This window comes from Tachypleus tridentatus, chromosome 1, assembly GCF_004210375.1.
Source record: "Tachypleus tridentatus isolate NWPU-2018 chromosome 1, ASM421037v1, whole genome shotgun sequence".
In the NCBI taxonomy this organism is placed as follows: domain Eukaryota; kingdom Metazoa; phylum Arthropoda; class Merostomata; order Xiphosura; family Limulidae; genus Tachypleus; species Tachypleus tridentatus.
In genome coordinates, this window is record NC_134825.1 from 100,841,048 (window position 1) to 100,861,537 (window position 20,490).

General features: G+C 31.1%; 1 protein-coding gene across 9 annotated transcripts in view; it reads right to left on the reverse strand.

The window, feature by feature from the left end:
- Positions 1–20,490, reverse strand: part of ash1 (histone-lysine N-methyltransferase ash1) — a 128,945-nt gene that overhangs the window by 59,122 nt on the left and 49,333 nt on the right. For all 9 annotated transcript variants that reach the window (XM_076514922.1, XM_076514912.1, XM_076514884.1 and 6 more), the window contains 4 exons: positions 13,752–13,901; positions 11,673–11,753; positions 5,925–6,102; positions 3,179–3,227 (listed from right to left, as the gene is read on the reverse strand). In XM_076514922.1, the coding sequence (XP_076371037.1) occupies positions 3,179–3,227; positions 5,925–6,102; positions 11,673–11,753; positions 13,752–13,901 (458 nt within the window). The remainder of the gene's footprint in view (positions 1–3,178; positions 3,228–5,924; positions 6,103–11,672; positions 11,754–13,751; positions 13,902–20,490) is intronic.

A 20,490-nucleotide genomic window follows, 5' to 3' on the forward strand; every position in this document is an offset into this window, starting at 1 on the left:
CAGGTCTTTGCTGGAAGGGGATTCTAGTGACTGAGGACATGAATGAATGATTGTTTTGCATCTTGGGGTGAGAGAAGAAGATGTATCAGAGGAAATTCCTGTACCTGGATTTTGGGGTTTGTTGGAATGTATGTAAGGAACAGAGATGGATATTGAAGTTGATTCATCAACTTTTTTAACCATGGAAGTTAAAATACTTTTCATTTGTTTGGAGAATGATTCTTTTGGACACACAGAGAGAGATCTGTCTGCACTCCCACTGTAGTTGTGGAATGAATTGCAGCAACGTACATCCGAGATGAGGTGATGGACAGCAATTTTCGAGCCTCAGGATAAGTAATGTTATGAATCATTTTCAAATGCTGCACCTCTTTTTCTTCCAACCATTTAGGGCAAGAGCAAAAGTAGGATGGATGAGAGCCATTGCAAATGATGCAATGAGGGTCTGTTTCACACTCATAGGCATCATGGTCCTTGCCCCCGCAACAAGCGCATGCCAAGGAACCACAACATGACATCTCCGAGTGACTGATCCGCTGACACTGGAAACATCGTAGAGGGTTTGGAATGTATGGCCGTACTCTGCGATTGAGATAACCTGCCTTGATGGTGGCAGGGGGACATGGTGACGTAAATGTGAGAGTGGGGACATTTGTCGGTATCATAATTCCATCTTTGCGAGTGGATATACGCCTTACTGCAGAAACTCTTTGGGTGGAGAAACCAGCGAGAATCTCCGACTCTAAGATGTTCTTCAAATCCCTCTCAACAATAACTCCTCGTGATGAATTCAAAGTAGCATGAGGTGTAACATCAATAGGTATATTCCCAATTGCCTTTGAATGCACTGTGTTGAGATGTGGATGTTTCCACCAGTATGTCACCAGATTGAAGCTTCTTTACTGACTTTGGAGAGCCAGCAAGTCCCTCTGGTTCTTTCTGAATGAAAAAGGAAGACATTTGTCCTAAAGGTTTGTCTGAAAGAGAATGTAGGATAAGAAAATGAAGTACAATAGGTGTTACAGATGGTGAGGATTGCTGCTCAGAATCTTCAAGACGTGGTAATTTACCTATAGACCGTATTTTCACTATTATATTAAGATTTTAAATTGGAGTATCCATAATAAAGAAAGGGAAATTTTGATGCCCACTGACCCCACTCACCATGGAGCCCTACGAGAGGATGCACTATAATGTCAAACAAGGACAAGGACATTGCAGCAATGGCATGGTTTCGTGAGCACTATACCCAAACAGCAGCATCAGTTACAATGTTCACAACACCTGTTGAGAACATCCAACACTGGTACTTGGTTGACCCTACTCCAAGTGGACCAGCCGAAAGACCCAAAATGGGTCACCCCTAGGCTGCCTGTCTACAGGAATTCAAGGCCAAAGTGGTGTGTTAGGTTTGGACCTCTCAACCACCAGGATCTTCCCCCCTTCATGAGTTGCCATGCACGGCAAACATGTGGGTGGATGTTTAGATCCCAGAGAAGGTAAACTGAAAGAACAGAACCTTCCGTATGAGGTTCACCACATACAGGAATCCACACTGAGGGGAAATAGTTGGGGATGGCTTATCATATAGAAAATATAGGAGGTTTTATTCTATATTATAGCTTTTAAATATTGATAATTTGAGTTCCTAATTTGTACAAAACTATAGACTTCACATTTTTGATATTGCAAACATCTAATTTGAGCCAATGCTGCATTCAATTTGCCACAAGACACCATACAAAAAGCAATGTTTAGGCTTGTTTTTAAATATTTATTTTTGACATAAGAAATTGAACAATGTATAATAGGAAAATCTGAATTATAATATACAGTTTCATATTAAACATAAGGAGAGAAATTCATAAAACACTAGTTAAATAAAATTTTGAATATAAGTCAACAAATTCAATGACACGGCCTTTAAACTTTGATTCACCTGGAAAGAGTTAATTTCAGAAACAAATAAACCTGATTATGATTTTAGTATGAGAAAAAGTTATTGTAAACAATGAAAATGCATAGTGTTTTTCAACGCAAAACAAAGATAAAACTTAGTTTTAAAAAATATAAACTTTAAAATCAAATGTTCAAAGAACATAGGAAGACATAATAATTAGAAACTAAAATCTACAACAAAGGTAAGTAATTTCACTTATTTCTGAAAATATATGACACAGAGATCTTTCTGAAATTTCAAAGACATTAATTAAATCAAGTATCATATATAAAAATGAGATTTTACTTGCAAAAGCTGCATAAGCTGTTGAAAGTTATTCTGATGTTTCTAACTATTTCATCTAATTTTTCTTTTTGCACTGCGACAAAACACTATTTAACAAATGCATTGAACACTGGTTTCACAGTGATAGAGAAATCTATATATATTTAAAATTATATGATCAGTAGGATAGAGATCCATTTCATATAAAAAAAAATTACCTATATAAATGTGAACACAAAATTTAAATGTAATTTTCAGGTAGTTAAAAAAATCTAGTAAATTAGTAATTAATTTAAGATTTGTAGTAAAAGATCTTATTTAAAGCTGAATTTATTAAAAATATTCAATCACTGAAACATTAAATAGTTATTTTTGTTAACGTTCTGGGTTTATGTGCACAAGACTTTCAGTAACATTATACTACCAGTCAGCCAGCCATAAATTCACTAACAGAGGGGTTATCTTATGAATTTATCACTTATCAATATAAAGATTTTTATGATTAAAAATATCATCTGGTCTTGATTCACAAAAACAAAATTCTCTATATAAAATAAATTTATAATAAATGACACACATATGTAGGATAAAATTTGGTGATATAGAAAACCACAAACATAAGTAAAATGTAATCATAACCAAAACTAATCATAGATACTGGCAAAAGAATATGGATATACAGACATAAATGGAGATGGTGTTCCTTGTGGTCAGTGTCATAAGTAGATTATATATATAACATAAGCACTGCTAATTGTTTTTTACACTGATTTTCCACCTTGTACATTATTAAACCACTTGCATACTTATTGCTCATTTGTACCTGTATTTATTGAGTTTCTTTTCAGATTATGACATGTAGATCACGTTACTTGATTAGGAGACACATAGGTACTTTTGACAACACAAGCAAAATGTTACTTAATACAAAGACAAGCAACTATTCAAACTTACTTGTTTTAATTTTCTTGAAGTTGTTTGATAGGTCATTCTGGTAGAGGAGCTAAAATATAGTTACAAAACTTATTGTGCAGGAAAATTTAAAGCAAAAGACTGGAGACATTATTTTAAAAAATAATTAAAACAGTAACGAACTACTTGTATGTAAATGCACAACACAAAATACTTATTAAGCTAGTATTATTGTTTTAATAAATGACCACATATAAAATAAACCTAAGTTATGTTATTTTATTAATGTTTGAAAATTATTTAATGGTCTATAGAACCAAATATCTGATTCTGAAAGACAGAAAACTAAATTAGAGTTGTATCACAAATGATCCTATAGTTTACGTGACGTGATATCTTCATCATTAGGTAAGTTCAATTTTTTTTCCCTTACCATTTTCAAAGATTAATCACTGTCACAAGTTATTATATAAATGTGCTAGTAACAACCTCATGCCAGCCAAACATTATCTTTAACTAGGGAGTGATAATTCAACAGTTAACAAAAACATATTCTTCTTTATATGTATAAAAATAACACTGTGCCTTGAAGTTATTAACACTGAGTTACATCTGCTGATAAAAAAAACCAACAAAAAACAACTTCCAATCTCCTGTTAAAGTTGTATTTAAGTTAATATCATTATAAAGTACCCACAATCACATAGTTTCTCATTCCTGTTGTTCAGCTGACTTACATTTATAAGGAATTAAAATTACAAGTGTACCATCTATATGTAATCTTGATAGTATTAATCCAACTGAAAAACAAAAATCTAAGTAGTTGGGCACTACTTTATGTAAAGAAGTGATTTATGTTGTCTGTACAGCTAACAGTTGAAATAATAAAAAATATTAACAATCAGAAACACTAATCTATTATGTTGAATAACACTCAGAAGTAATAATGAGAAATCACAACACCCATGATTCAATTATTTGGATAGTTGATATAATCCAAAATAATAACTGGAAATGATAATTCAGTTAGTTGATTATTTTGTGACATCAATTGATTTAATTGTAATTTCAAGTAACTGATTATTTTACATTCCACTGATCAATGTTTTGTTATGCATTACATTATAAAATTGTGATATGTTTTAATTTTACTAACCTTTATACAAATCCTCTTTTAATGTTATTCACAAATATATTAATATATTATCCAGTTATTTACAAATAATATACAATCAGCTAAACATGAAAATTATTTAAAAAGTAGCATTTAGCACATAACTATGACTAATGTTACATTTTTTTCTGCCTGAAACCTACTTGTGAGTAGTTTCCAGTTTTTTAATCATGCATAATCCATTTTAAGTATGAAGAATGAAAATTATTTTATTTGTATTAGATAATATGTTACAAAAAGAATGAAAATACAGTGTAAAATTTAATATGCATTTCCTGTGTTAAAGATAATTTTATTTTTCTAACAAGGTAGTTTACCTTTGGATGATGTGGTGGCAGTAAATTTAAGTGAGATTATGAGAAAGCCTTGTTGTCCCCAAATTATTTTGTTATGCTAAAAAGATTAAGCATTCTTCTTCAGGCAGAAATACTCTGCATAAAACAAACAACCTTTATGATTATCCTGTGTAAATGTTTGATTTCAGACTTTGCATCACAACACTAAGTTTGTTATGCAGTAATACATTCCTTTTTTCAAATTAAATATTTTGATCTAGCAGAACTGAAGAATGTAATTTGCAAAATATTTATCAAGTTTTCCCATACCCTTCAGATCATAAACATTTATTTTGATACATAAAACATTCAGTTGAAGAGCAATTGTGTACAGGTATTGAATCTTTCAAGAATAATGTGTGTGTGTAACAAAAGTAGCCTTCTATGTTTAACTTGTCAAAATATATGGACAAAAGTGTAACACTACAGAGTGAATTTCTTTAATAATAGTTGTAATGTTGCAATATTGATTTTTCAATTCATAAAAAATACTGCTCTTTACATGTTTCTTTAAAAACGTTTTTATAACATGATTCATATAAGTTTCATTCACTTTTGAATTGTGTTGTTTTTCTCCTATCTTACAAGCATAATTTTATGGATTTTATGAGGGCAGACAAACATTTTGCTTCAAAATTGAAACTGGTGTAGAAAGTAAAAAAAATAATGCAAGTCTTATATTACACAGTTTTTCTACACTACAATCCCATCACTTATCTAAAAATGCATTATTTCATAACAAATAGTATTTAGGTTATTTCTTAATTTTGCTGTGTGCAAAGTTCTATAAACATTAATAGCTAAAAAATACATAAAACAAATAAAGAGACTTAGGAAATTTAAAGTATATTTTTGATCAGTAAAAACCAAACTCTTAATTTAATATCTTTTATCAAACAATTTTCCTTCAGCAACAGGGATTTATTCATTGTGAATGCAAATTATCACCTGAGCATATGGAACTTTACTTCCAACTTCACTCATCTTTCTGACGCTCCAAAGGTCTCACACCACTAGGTGTTCTTGGTAATTGGAAAGTTTGTGAGCAAAAGCATACAAATATCAAGCCCTTATTCCACCTGAATATTTTCTCACATATTTAATGTGAAATGCCTTTCACATATAACCAAATTATATTTTGTAAGCATAAACCACATGTAAAAGCACAGTGAATTCTATTAAAAAAAAAATCAACTCACAATCTTCAATGACTGTCAGAAAAATCAAATGCATGGAAATAATTGTAACAAATATAACTTAAAAAAAGCAAAAAACTTACTTTATTATGTTTATATAACCACCACACGTCATATGGCAAAAGAAACTCACTAAGCCGATGTCTCAAGAATCTCCCCACATGGATTGGTGGTGGAAGAAGCCCATGCTCATGTTCAGAAGGATTATAAACCAATTTCTCTTTTGCATTTCTGGTTCTGGTATTTTTCTTTATTGAAGTGCTAAATTGAGTAACATATAAAATAATAATGTTTACATATTGGAATTTCTGAAAAACCAAAGTGAACAGTTCTGTCCCAGCAGAGATTTAGATAAATTTAACTTTCAAACAGCTGACACAGAAAATTTCATCTTCTATCATTAATGTAAACAGTAAAACTCAGTTCTTAAAAAACTTAAGGTAAAATTGCCCATTAAAAGTTAACATTTTGTGCAATGGAAAGAACTGAGGAACAGTGTTCTGGAAACAGTACATCAGGTGAATCAAGTTCCCAAAATTTTTAAAAGCAAACCTTTCCTGATTTATTTAATCCAATGATCAGAAAGGATGGACAAGATCCACTTATGCTTTACTCATGACAGTACATGAGTGGTAGTCCAACATAGTACAGTAATACTATGTAATTAACTATTAGATGATCTTATGGAATGCTTTATTCCTACAGTGCCTATCCACGAAGTATATTGAATTAGTTTTATTTCTTGTTTGAATTTTGCATAAAGGTACACAAGGGCTATCTGCACTAGCCATTTTCAATTTAACAGTGAATAACCAGAAGGAAGACAGCTTGTCATCGTCACCCACCACCAACTTGTATGCTACTCTTTCACCAAAAAATGTTGGAATTGATTGTCACATTATAACACCCTCAAAGCTAAAAGGGCATGCATGTTTCATAGGATGGGGGTTCAAATCTGCAATCACCACAGTGCAAGTCAAGCACCATAATCACCTGGCCACGGTAGGCCACTGAACATTGGGCTGCTAGTGTGAAATTTGTTTGAAAAAGTACATCTGTCTAGTCAACATTCACTACAAAGTGGTACCCTATGAAAATGAGGTAAGGAATCCTTAAAGGCAAAGAAGAGAGATGTGTAGCAATGAAAATACTTATCCCTCTGTAAAATGTAGGAGAAATGGTTAATATAGATACAGCAGGTCGTCAAAAACCCTCAAATGAAGATACTGTTAGATCATGCAAATAATGCAGAGATAAAAATATTGGAGGACATCCATATACTAGCTCACACAATGTTTTTTAGCAGGCAATTCAACTGGGTTGCTAAAGACAAAAACAAGACAAATCTGAGTAGACTTGCAGAAATCTTGTTTCCAAAGACAGCCTAGAATAAGCAACATGGATCAGTTTCGTACCCACCTTGTAAATGTGAACAGGGATAAATCATAGGAAACTGAATGGCCTCAATGAATAAAAAGTCGATGTCTTGCATTTCTAAAGACCCTCACTGGACACAGCAAAAGACCGAGATCTTACTGGTCACAGAAAAGAGAAACAGTGATCAGACAAACTGGTGAAAAGAAATTATCCCATTCACTGGTTACCAGTGGCTCAGAGAAGAACTGGTTTGAAGATGTAAGTAGAATGAAAAAACATCCTGTACACAGTCAGTGCAAAACACTCTGACATGTAATGGCTGAAAGGCAACAGGAACAAAAATTAAACCTTCAAGGAAAAGTGACACATGGCAAATGAGGCTAAAGTATCAAATGAATGTTGAGAAAAGGCACATAATTCCAACTTAATATACCAGTAACATACCTGAAATTTGGTTATTATAGAAAGTTTGTGTGAAAACAAAAGAAAAAAAGTTCACTATATATTATATTGATGGGCATCACTAGATTAATAATTATTAACAGATTAAAGAATAGTGTTAAATGATGACTGAAAAAGGTATATCTTTCTTTAGCAGATAGATTGCTCTACCTAAACCCTGGACTGCTTGTCACAAGAGGTAATCATTAATTACACATGGTATGTACCATAAAGACATATCATTTTAAATTGCTATACTCATTAATGCTACAATTCTTGAAGATAATCCCACTCTCATTACATTTTGTTACAAAAATCTATCTAGTGGGTGAAATTGTTTGGAAAATGACTAGAATACCCCTAAAAGTGTATGGTTTCAATAAATATTTTATTTTGATTTTTTCTACCATTCCTAACAAAAAAAATTGTTATTTAATGTAGTTATTTGCCCTTTGGGTACTTCAAGAGCATAGTGATTTTCATTTTGAGTATATATACTTTATTTTCAATTTCCTGTACTATATCACTAACTCTAGTTATATTATCAATGTAGAGTGCAATGCACCATTTACAGTTAAAGAAGGGAAATATGTACTTACCTTTTAACTCTTCATTGAATAATCTCAAAATATCTTCTATGTGTTTTATGCAAAATTTCACTATCTATTCTCTAAGAGTGTATTTCTAATGTTTTATTTATTTTACTCTCCTGTTCCTTATGTTTGATCATTTATGTTAACACTCATCAACAAACGTCCATGAATGATGTGATGTTCATTTCAGCAAAGAACAAAATAGTCCCTTGGCATAGTATTTCTTGAACTTGTAACTTTGTCAAAGCTGTTTTATTGATTCAAAGTACAGAATAATTTAAAACTCATTAAGCCTTTCAAATATAAATTTTAATGCAGAGATAATACAAAATTAACTAAAATATGAGTAAAACCTAAATGCAAACTAACTCTATGTCAAACTAATATGTACAAGGTAAGAAAAATCTGCCAAATGCTATGGACACTGCTGTCAACAATGAACTTAGCCCCATTTTACAGTGTTTTAAAAGGAATATATAAATACACATTTCTTGTCAAAAAACCTTCAAAATTGAAATTTGTTCTTTCTACTTGTTAAGTGCATGCCAATCAACTTAAACTGGCTCTTAGCAACACACCTTTTACTTTGTTAGTGAGTGCAGCATAACTTCAACTCAATAATTTCTACAATGGTTTATTTTCTACACCAATTTTAGAAATGTGTATCAAATTACTTGTGGATGAACTGTAAGTAAATTTAGTTTATTATCAGCAAGAAAAATGTTTTTTAGCCATAGTTGTTTCTTATACACAAAGTATAAAGTTTTGCATCGCTACTTGCACTTCAAGGGAGAACAAATGTGAAGTATTTAATTACTATTTTAGCAGTTTCTTTGAAAATAAAGCAATACACACTAAAATAATTTGAATTATAATATAATTGATAGTGCTAATTTCATTAAAATATGTTGATAGTAAAGTGGATTAATTAAATTTTGAATGCCATCAGTCACAATTTTTGATGAGTGCTGAAAGGGATTTAAAAATGATATGGGGAGTCACAGGGTTAATTTAGAAATGTATTTTCAATTTAAGCATGGAATCAAATAAAGATTACACAATACTGCCCATAATCCTTATTTACTCAGACTGTCTCTAATAAGTTAGTTAAGCAGAAAAAACTTGCCACTAAATACAGCCTTTTGAAGGAATTCCTTAAATATGGAAGCAACATAGTAGCCAAATCATAGGATTTAAACAATTAGCATCTAGTAACAGTAGCAATAAAAAAATAAAACTTTAGTGATTCTAAAGTAATATTCTAAAGGACATTAATCATGGCAATGGTCACCACAGGCCTTCCATAACTAACAACATATTCAAATAGCTGTGAGAGAATATACACAAATATGAGACTATATATAAAACAAAACAACACACAAACCATTTATTTTAGTGTGTATTTATGTGGTAGAATATTACATTATGTACAGTTTGTTACATCATGTGATCAAATTTAGCAAGAAAAAAAAAGTTAAACACTTGAGTAATTTTGACCTATTATTATGACTTCTTAAAACAAGAAACTAATGACAAATTTCAAACCTGTAGACATGTATTTGTATGCTATTTATTTGATCATTTAGTACTGTCAAAGGAACATTAATGAAAGATACACCACCATTGAGGATATACCATTTATTACATAGAATTTTGCTTCAACTTCAAAAGTGCCTGTGAAATTTCAAAACTCAAAAACACACATACTACGCAGGAAAGGAATTAAGCACAACTTCACTGCTGGCCAAAATATTAAAGCCAATGAACATAAAGAAAAAATATGCATTTTGCATTGTTAGACTCAACCACTTATTTGAGTAGAGCTTCTAAGGATAAAAATAAGAAAAGGAAAAATAAAAATAAACGTTTTAACATAGTGTTCACATTTTCCCTATTAAATACTAAAAAAGTTTACTTTTATTTTCCCTTTTCTTATTTTCATCTTTCATAGCTCTACTCAAACAAGTGGTTGAGTCTAACAATGCAAAATGCATATTTTTTCTTTATGTTCATTGCCCTTAAGATTTTGACCAGCAGTGTATATGGACTAATCTAGTGCACACACCATGCAACAAACTTTGTATTTGCCATGTCAGACCAATCAATGGCTGTACTGATTTGCCCTCCAGCCACTTGTCATTGAACACACAATTTCCCGTAATTGCATTAACATTTCCATGTGAACAATGATTCACACTGTGGTTAAGATGCTTAAAGTTCCAGGCTTAATGAAAACAGGCCATAACCATGGTAATCCTAATCCTACAGCTTGCATTTGCAGCACTGCACATCTTTCAAAACAATCCAAATTAAATTTTGTACTCCTAGTTCAGGTAATAGGACTCACTTTAATGTTCCTAGTTCTGTGCATGCTTTTATAGAATGAATGCAAAGTAATGTAATGCTGTTAAGCATAGGTGCAATGTCAAACAAGCCAAAATTACAAAAAAAGATACAGCATAAATAACTACAGAAATTAATTTTAAAACCTATTTATGTCCTCAAAAGCCAAAAGCTATAAATTCAAGAATTTTTAAGGTCTTAGTAAAATACAAGATTGATTTAAGGACTGTTAAAAATTCTAACGTCACTTGACCAAATGTGTAACAAAGAAATATTAAAACCGTTTTTAACTTCTGTATAATACCACAAACATTCATGTTGATACTTAAATATATTTAATCAAAAGATGTAATGAAGTATGCCATATATCTTTCTATAGAATTTTAACTGCATAGCTGGAAAAATCCAAGCAGACTAGAATATTTTTTACATACAATAATAACAAATAATATCCATACTCTTAAATTAATTTTCAAAATAGCATATTTAGCAAAATTTCTAAAAAGAAACAAACATATGCCTATAAGTAGGTTTTCAAGTTTAGAAAAAGATCAGTCATGAATATTATCTTTTTAGAAATACATGCATATATAAAATGAAAAGACAAAATTAAAGTTTGGAGGAATCTGCATTGCAAAACTGGCTGATATAACAAATGTTATCACACTTTAACTGTAAAAAGGCAGAGAAAATGGGTTTATTCAATTTCCTCAACTGGAAAGTTCCATAATCACTACTATGAACCATAGAGGTTTGACAAAATCTAATCGCAATCTGTAGAAAGAGTTGCTGAAAAAATATACCAATGATAAATAATTTAAATTAAAATAGAAAGAGTACACAAATCACATTCACCTTGTGACCTAATACTTATAGCTGAACACTGAAAGACTCTTCTAGTCATTAGAATTCCAAAGCTATATAATTCATTCCTATGTACTGAAATCTTAACAGCTTGTTCAGCTGATTGTGATTGTTCAAATAACATAATTCAATACCTTTCAATTTTATAAAAGGTGGGTGAATAGTGCAATATTTCTGTTTATTATTTGTTAAAAAATAAAACAGAAGCCATACTTATGGGCTGTTTCAGAATCTCCATTTGAAGGCTCAGGTAAAGTAGAATCACTGGATTCCCCAGGTTCTCCATTTGCTGGTCTAGAAAAGAACATTTCCATGTTTATAATATTTGTACTAAAGCATGTACAACAAATACTTATACTAAATATATTAGGTAGAAACTAGCATTGTATGTAAACTATTTTGAATTTTCAAACAATATAGTGGTTGAATGATAACCACTATAGACACAATAAATAAAAGCAGCTATCATGGTTGATCTGTTGGTTCCTATCCTTGACTGTACGACATAAAAAAGTTATCTCACACATTATAATGTGATAACTGAAAGACTTGTTACGGTAATTCAAAATCAAATTACTACATAAACATTAAAACAGATTCATTCAGGAAGTGATTTGTTAAAAAAAATTTTGAGTTACTGTAAGCTTTCCCAAATTAATTTAAAATCAGCTCTTGAAATTAGAACATCAAGTCAATGGCCTAAAAAATATCACCACAACTGTACTAATCAAACCACTACCACACCTAATATTGACATTCATTATAAAAAGAATCTTTGTTTTAAAGATACACTTAACACAAGAGAAGGGTACAAGGCAAGCATTCTCACTAAGGTAAGGAATGAAAAACTTACATTAGGTTTTTACACTGAATTCGATATATAAAAGTTACACTTGCAACATACTCTGTCACATTCAGCCCACACAACATTCAATTCCAAAGAAAGTCAAAATCAATTGATTATTGGAGAAAAAATCATATTTTAAATATTTACAAAATACAGTAAAAGACTTCCAACACCTTTGTTTTCAAGCACTGATACTCTTTAAACCTCAGATAACAAAATTAATTTGTTTGTTAACTCTACACAACTTGTGCTTTTGCAAATGTAAAGCAATAAACTTCAGTCTTCTACAATAATAATATACACAATAATCTCAAAACAAAACTACACAGTTTGACAGATTGCACATAATTTTGGGTAATGAATCACATTTGTATCATAACAAATGTTTTGTTAATTAAACTGATACTACTAAAGCCTACAAAACAAAATTATTATTAGCTCTTAGAAATGGAGACTAGATTTGTAATGTTACCTTCCTATGTTTTTTTCTTGGTCTTTTCTCAAACCAAGATAGACTGATAAGTTTTCAAAATAATTTTCAAGAGATTATTTATACATTATATATTCAGTCGAGGTGAAAAATTTATGAGTTGTTTTTTTGTTGCTTACATGAACATATTTTTTCTGTTGTACTTGACATTTATCACAAAATGTCAAGCCTTTGCAACCTGCTGTCAACATGTTTTAATAGTAGTTTTATTTGAAACTGTTGAAAAAAAACCCTTCAATTTCATTTTTGTGTTTGTGAGAATGATAAAGCCTTTGGATTTTTGTCCGTCCCTTTCCAAATATTCTAATTTACAAAATCTGATAAGCTATGTTAACAAAGGCTTAGATATACCTTTTTATTCTCTTACTATCTACCGACACACACATACATGTATATATATATGTATCAAACATATTACTGGTTTTATAATAATTGTTTCTGAAGTTTGGATGGAAAAACTGTTTCATATTTGGTGTTTCTTTTATTTAATAAAACAAGTGACAAAGTCTTGCATGTTTTCCAGAATGAAAACCAAACCAGCAGTAAGCAATTACAATTTCATAAAATTTTCTAAAGAATCTTATAATTTCAGCAATGTTTGTTTTACTTTATATTTTCATTATTTTAAAATTTTAGCAATAACATAGTATGATGTGAGATATAATAGTGCTTCTTTTACTCTGTGGGTGTATATTATGAATCTTATGTTATAAGTTGTATTGTTCTCTTATGATCATGTTGCAATATTCATGATGGTATTGAGTCACTGGCTTTTAATGCAAGTATTATAATTAAAAAAAAACACTGACAAATAAGATGGGTTCTTAGTTCTTTTCATACCTTTCTTACAAATAAACAAATATTCAAACAATGTTTATGCACACATTCTGACAGTAGTATTGCTTAATCCACTTGAATAAATGAAATAACACAAAATTACTGAATAAATACATACATATCTTGTTTAAAATAGTTTGAATACAGTCCAGCCTTTAAATACGTTTTCTTTGGTAAACGAGGTTCCTTTTTCCTGGGTTTTTTAACTTCATACTGCATGCCACGACACCCCGATGATGGTTCAGTCACCATTATGACAGGAAATGAGCTACAAACATATCAAAAATATAAACATAAGAAAACTAGTGACTACAGAAATACAAGTAGATCTTTTAAATTATGAATAATTCATAAAGAAAAACTAATTATAAAGCATTTGCAGCCACAACTTTCTGTCAATACTTGCACCGACATTTGTGTAACATTATGTATCCATACTGTCTGCAGCATGAGCAGTCTAGTAACAACAAAAATATAAAACATGCAAATATATATTATTTCACAACTCCAAAATTTTTCAACTACAATAGTTATTAAACATCAATGAGAAGTGACTTTAAACAACTTTTTTACTTAGTAGATGAATACTGGTTAATCTATAAAACTGTTTGTCTCTACTGAATATTAAGCCTATCTTTATGCCTCTACATAAAGCTTTCTCTACCCATACCAACCGTTTTTACATATATATTTTTCTCTACAAGTGGGTTTTCTCGTCATCACTGATCAGGTACACACACACATCTTGAAGTCCATGAAGTCAAAAATAATAAGAGCAAGAAAAGCAAGTTTTAGCACAAGTTTCAACTTAATTTTATAAGGTAGTGTAAACTTAAAGGCTACCTGCCAGCCACTTTAACTTTAGGATCTGTAAAACTTTACACCATACTATTAATTTTATTTGAACAGACGAGAACAAAAAAAAAAAGAAAAAGAAAAAAGACTACATTATGCTATATTCAGTTTGGAAGATCAAAAGTTCATTATTAAATATATATTTCTTTAAACTCAATTACAAATTAATATACATTGCAAAAATGAGCTGTCTATACTACATACTTTAAAAACAGGATTTCTGCACATCTTTGTGATGCCTAACAGATTTTTACATATCTTTGTACTGAGGCATGTCTATATTTAAATTATAGCATATGATTAATCAAAATCTGTAACATATTTAACCTCACAATTACTTTGAGGCCTCTAACAGATAAAGACCCTCCTATACTCTTGTATTTTGATTTGGTTTGGTTGTTGTTAAACACAACTACACTAAGAGTCATTTATGAACTGCCAACCACAGGCATCTGAACTTGATTTTTTACTGTTGTAAACCTGAGATTTACCACTGAACTACTTAGGGAGTCTCCATTTTGTAAGCTATATTACAATTTTTAAGGGGCTCTAATTATTTTAGTCAAAAAATGCTCATTTAACATAATGTTTACCAATAAAACTACTAAATTATTTATAACAAAAACCATTACAAGGACAAAAAAGCAACAAAAAACTGAACTATTTAGGGAGTCTCCATTTTGTAAGCTATATTACAATTTTTAAGGGGCTCTAATTATTTTAGTCAAAAAATGCTCATTTAACATAATGTTTACCAATAAAACTACTAAATTATTTATAACAAAAACCATTACAAGGACAAAAAAGCAACAAAAAACTGAACTATTTAGGGAGTCTCCATTTTGTAAGCTATATTACAATTTTCAAGGGGCTCTAATTATTTTAGTCAAAAAATGCTCATTTAACATAATGTTTACCAATAAAACTACTAAATTATTTATAACAAAAACCATTACAAGGACAAAAAAGCAACAAAAAATTTATTACAATTCAAATTCTAAAAACCTTGAGTTATGACTGATACACAATTGTACATATGCTTCTAATTAAAAACAAAGAAAAACTTTAATACATTACAAACTAAAAAATTTTCAAGCTACAGTCCTGATAAAAACATTCAACAGGTATAAAAGTTAAACCCAATGAATTCTTCAGATTTAAGCATATATGTTTTGTTCAGAGAAAACATACAGAAATTAAACCACCAAAAGACATTAAACACAGTAAGTAATTGTGTTCACAATGCAAAAATGCAGATAGTTAACAAGCTGATTATGGATCACAATATTTGATTTACTTTGTGACAAAAAGTTAATCAAGCTTAGTTTTATCACATATATGTTTTGAATTAATTAAAAATTAAAAAAACACCTTCTCGTGAGACCTATAGCAGGCTTTGACAATTTGCATTTGCCATGGTGACCTATATTTACATAATGATGCCTAGCTAATTAGAACTCTAATCTTGAACCATTCTGAACACTTGGAAGCCTGGAACTATTTTTGCATTCTTTGAGTCCTAAATCAAACTTTGTTTCTAGGATTTTAATAGTAGATTCAGCACTTCATGTTTTTTTTCAGGAATGAAGCACTGCAAACTTACAATAATTTTGCATTTATTCTTTCTCTCAATGCAACCAAATAAGTACACACATGTGGACTCAGGTGAGATAAAAGACAATTAGTGCAAGCAATACTCTCAAGTGAGTGTTAACATGCATCAGTTGCTGTGAAAGTAAATAAAAATGCACTATGCCTTAATTATCTGTGCTAGTCCAGGAAAAGCACAAGATCTTGGATAGCAGATACAGTGTATAATAGAGGCACTACTGTATCTTACTGGTTAGCCAATTATTTAATCATTATAAAAATATTAATGTTTAATTTCTTGTTTTCTATTATAATCTTTTTACTGTAATTTAATCACACTATTTTCAAAAATTATAAAAGTCATCATACTCATTAAAGCCAAGCTTAGTTCAGTCAGTTGGTCATGTTTGATTTAGATGAATTTTATGAGTTATACAAGTTCAATATCATTTTTTCTACTACAATACTTCATCTTTTGATTGCCTGTTCTTGTTTTAGTTAAAGTTAGTTATTAACATAGGCATAAATATATCCTACTGTTCGCAACTTTTTCTGCTACAGACACAGAAGAGCATTTGCACCCTTATCAGCAGCAAAAACAAGGTATGCACCATACTTCTTATTTTTCATTTATATTCTTTATTTATTGTTCTAAGTAAATACAATATAAAAGTTATAAACTGAAGTTAGATTAGGTATGATAATGAAAAATAAAAATTTTTCATGAGGTATCCTTCTGAACAGCTCACAATTTACATCATTCAATACAGTAATGTGAGCTGTGTTCACCAAGTGATTTACAACTGGTATGGTGGGATTATCAGTTAGCTAAAATTCAAAGGGTAATAAAACAATAAAATTAACTATAAATAGATGTGGACTGCTAAAAGTTTTAAGCAATTAAGGACAAACAATATGAATCTATTTTGTACTCTTTTTTTCTCCTTTTTTTAAATAGAGGCCACAAGGCCAGTCAAATTGATCAAGTCCCTACAGAACTAGGGTTAACATAAAATATAAGGTTTTACTGATAAAATCATTTGATATTTATTTTGGAGGTTATATAAGAAAAAGTTCAATGTTCAGATGAGTATCTTAACACATAAACAATTTTGCACATTGAACAATAACTACTCTCAATTCCATATATTTATAGACAAAAGTCTAGTCAATAAACTTAAAAGAAATATGAGTTTTTGTGTGCAAGACACTTGTAATTTTGACTGAGAGCTTGTAAAATTTCATAAATAGACATAAAACATACTAAACATTTACAATCTGAACACTCTGATAGTTTCTTTGTAATTACAGATGGACACTAACCAACCCCATAGGGAAAAGTTAATACTTGTTTGTTGCCAAGCTCAAAGCTACATAATTATGTGTATTTTGTCCAATTTAAGCTTTACAAGTTTATTCAGCTATAGCAGTTTGGGAGGGGGACTTATGATGTGATGGGATCCAGAATTAAATTCCTATTGTCAGTATGCTTGCTTCCCCATCTTGGTTATGAGAAAGCTGCCAAGGCTATCCTGCCACTGCTGCAACTACTGATGAGATGAAAAGCAACAACCCTCAGAGCCAACTTTTTTTTCACGTCTCATGTTTTGAGGAACATCACAGTTATAAATTAATCAAATGTAATTGATTAATGAAGGCCATCAATTAACTGATTCATAAATTCCCCTAATCAACCTAGTCATCACATTCTATTAAGTTTATTGTTCCTTTATACAATGTAAATGCACTTGAGAGTATCCACATCCTTGATCATCTGAACATAATAGTGTACTTTCTATTCAAGAACTGCATTTCACTGGGTTAATAACCTATATTTGCATAAAATTGTAAGCTTGATCCCCAGAAATAAGCATACATAACTTACGTTAGCCTGTACATAATAACACTATGTAACAAAATGTTTACTTTTTTTTGTTCCTGGGCAGAAAGTGTTATTTCCCAACTGCTTATGCCTAAAGTAAACGGAATACACCTACTCTTCTCTTTAAACTTTGCTTCTGTTACCTGAGTAACGAAATTTTCAAATTTACCCATTTTCCAGAACATTCCAGGTAGATTCAGTGCTGAGTAGCTAATAGAGAATTTTCTCGAACTTTTTAGAATTTTCTAAAACTTTCCATAGTAATATATATTTAGGGGCTCACCACTCACCGCTTCAGTTTAGTTCTAGCTGCCTATGTGAACATGTAGACCTATCTGATTTTATTAGAGATGGCATCAAAAAGCTGCAAGCACCCTTCAGGTGCATTCTGCTATGCATGTCGCCAATTCGTCAAAACAAGAGTGAAAACGTACTCTATAACAGCATATGCTAATATGTGTAAAGCTTACAAGGTATATTTCAACAAGCCTGTCGGGGATCAAGACAAACCTTGAACACCTAATTTTACCTGTGAGCACTGAAAAAACACTCTAGAAGCTAAGACGGGCAATGTTTGCTTGCTTGAATAGCAAGATTTTGTATAATACAAATTTTAGACCTTTTAAAATTTAAATATCATTTAAGTTTTTATTCTTTTTAATTTCCAATAGTGTAGAAAAAATATTACATATAAAATATTTTGTATGAACCCCTGACTTTAGCGTGCAACTCCATAGACTTACCCCTGTACCAGCGGGGTACTCCTGAAGAATACAGTATTCTTTGTTTTCTTTTTTTTAGTTTCCAATAGTATAGAAAAATATCACATATAAAATATTTTGCATGAACCTCTTACACATTACTTGTGGATGAAATAAATTTATTCTTCATAGTAACAATTTTATTTTGCAGGATGGTACAGAGAGGAAAAGAAAGCCATAAGTTCACTATTCCAAGAATTTGGCATTAACCCACTGACTACTCAAGCAATTGCTAATTCTGTATGGTGGACCCTTCCAAACGTTGGGCTGGCAAGAATTCATCTGCTATCTTGTACCCAGACCTTCCATTGCCCCAGTGCCACACTGCCCTGAGCTCCCTGTACCCAATCTGACAGAGAGAAAGCAGCCATCCTAAGAAGAAGAGGTAGATACTGAAGATCTAGATTACAGTATCAGAGTGCAGCTGGTGAGAGAAACCCATACTACCCCAACCAAAAAGATCTCAATGACTTGATCAGAGATCTTGGTCTAACAGTGTCAAATGCCAAGCTTTTGACATCTAGGCTCAAGGAGTGGGATTTGTTAGATGAAAGTGTGCAAGTCACAAGTCAGAGGAAGTATCACCGACATTTTTCAAGCTTCTTCACTCACCAAGATGAGATCTGCTCTGCCACAATGCATCCAGTATGTGCGAGGCAACTGGAATTGCCTGTATCTCAAATGAGTGGCACCTCTTCATTGATAGCTCATCCAGAAGCCTCAAAACTGTGCTGCTCCATAATGGGAATAAGTATTCGTCTCTTCCCCTGACTCATTTGGTGCATCTCAAAGAGGAATACAACAGCATCAAGACTTTCCTAGAAGCCTTGAAGTATGATAAGTATGGCTGGGAGGTTATCAGAGACTTCAAAATGGTGGCATTCCTGATGGGTTTCCAAGGAGGCTTTACCAAGTTTCTCAAAAAACTACTTCTAAACATTTTTGTTCATTTTTGTATAAATACATGTAAATCTTGATTCATGTGTTGTTTTATTCAGACCTTATGTAAATGAAAATGTGCAAATTTGTCTGTTTTTACATAGAAAATAGGTTAATTTCTAAATTTCATTATCCAGGTCACAAAAGCAAAATTTGAAGGGAAGAATGGCCATTTTCTGTACTTTTACAAAATAAGCAATCAAGAAATAACACATACTATCGAGGAGCAAAATCTGTGTAATAATCTCTCTATTTACTTTTGTCACACGATGACATCTTCAAACAGTGGCACAAATTCACATGAAATTATGTGATATAAGGTAGAAGTTTTCAAAAGACTAGTAGCATGCAAATCTCTTTGGCAGATTGCATGAAAATTTAATGAAGATAGTTAATATATGTAAAGAGGTGAGTTATAATCTTAGAATATTAACAGTCTTGCTATCATATATTCTTGAAAACTGTTTCTATACAAAAGAAAAAATGAGAATTTATTGTCTTGTTATTACGCCTTTTCAACATTTCTACTGCATAAAAAACAGCAACTATTAGAATAACGAATAAACCAGTCAGAAATTGTGACAAATATCTGTTGCTAGATATGGACCCTTTCAATAGTAAATAATATAAAAATATGGTCCAGGGAATTAAGTATAAGGAATATCAATGTCTTGGAAATTCTAAATTCCTAAATGAAAAGAGCTGTTACACAATTTAATCAAATATGGACAATTTTTGGTACCATTACAGTACTTACAGAGTGCCAGGGACCATCTGGGACCACTTTGAATTCAGAATTATGAGGAAGTAGTGGACCTTCTGCAAACAAT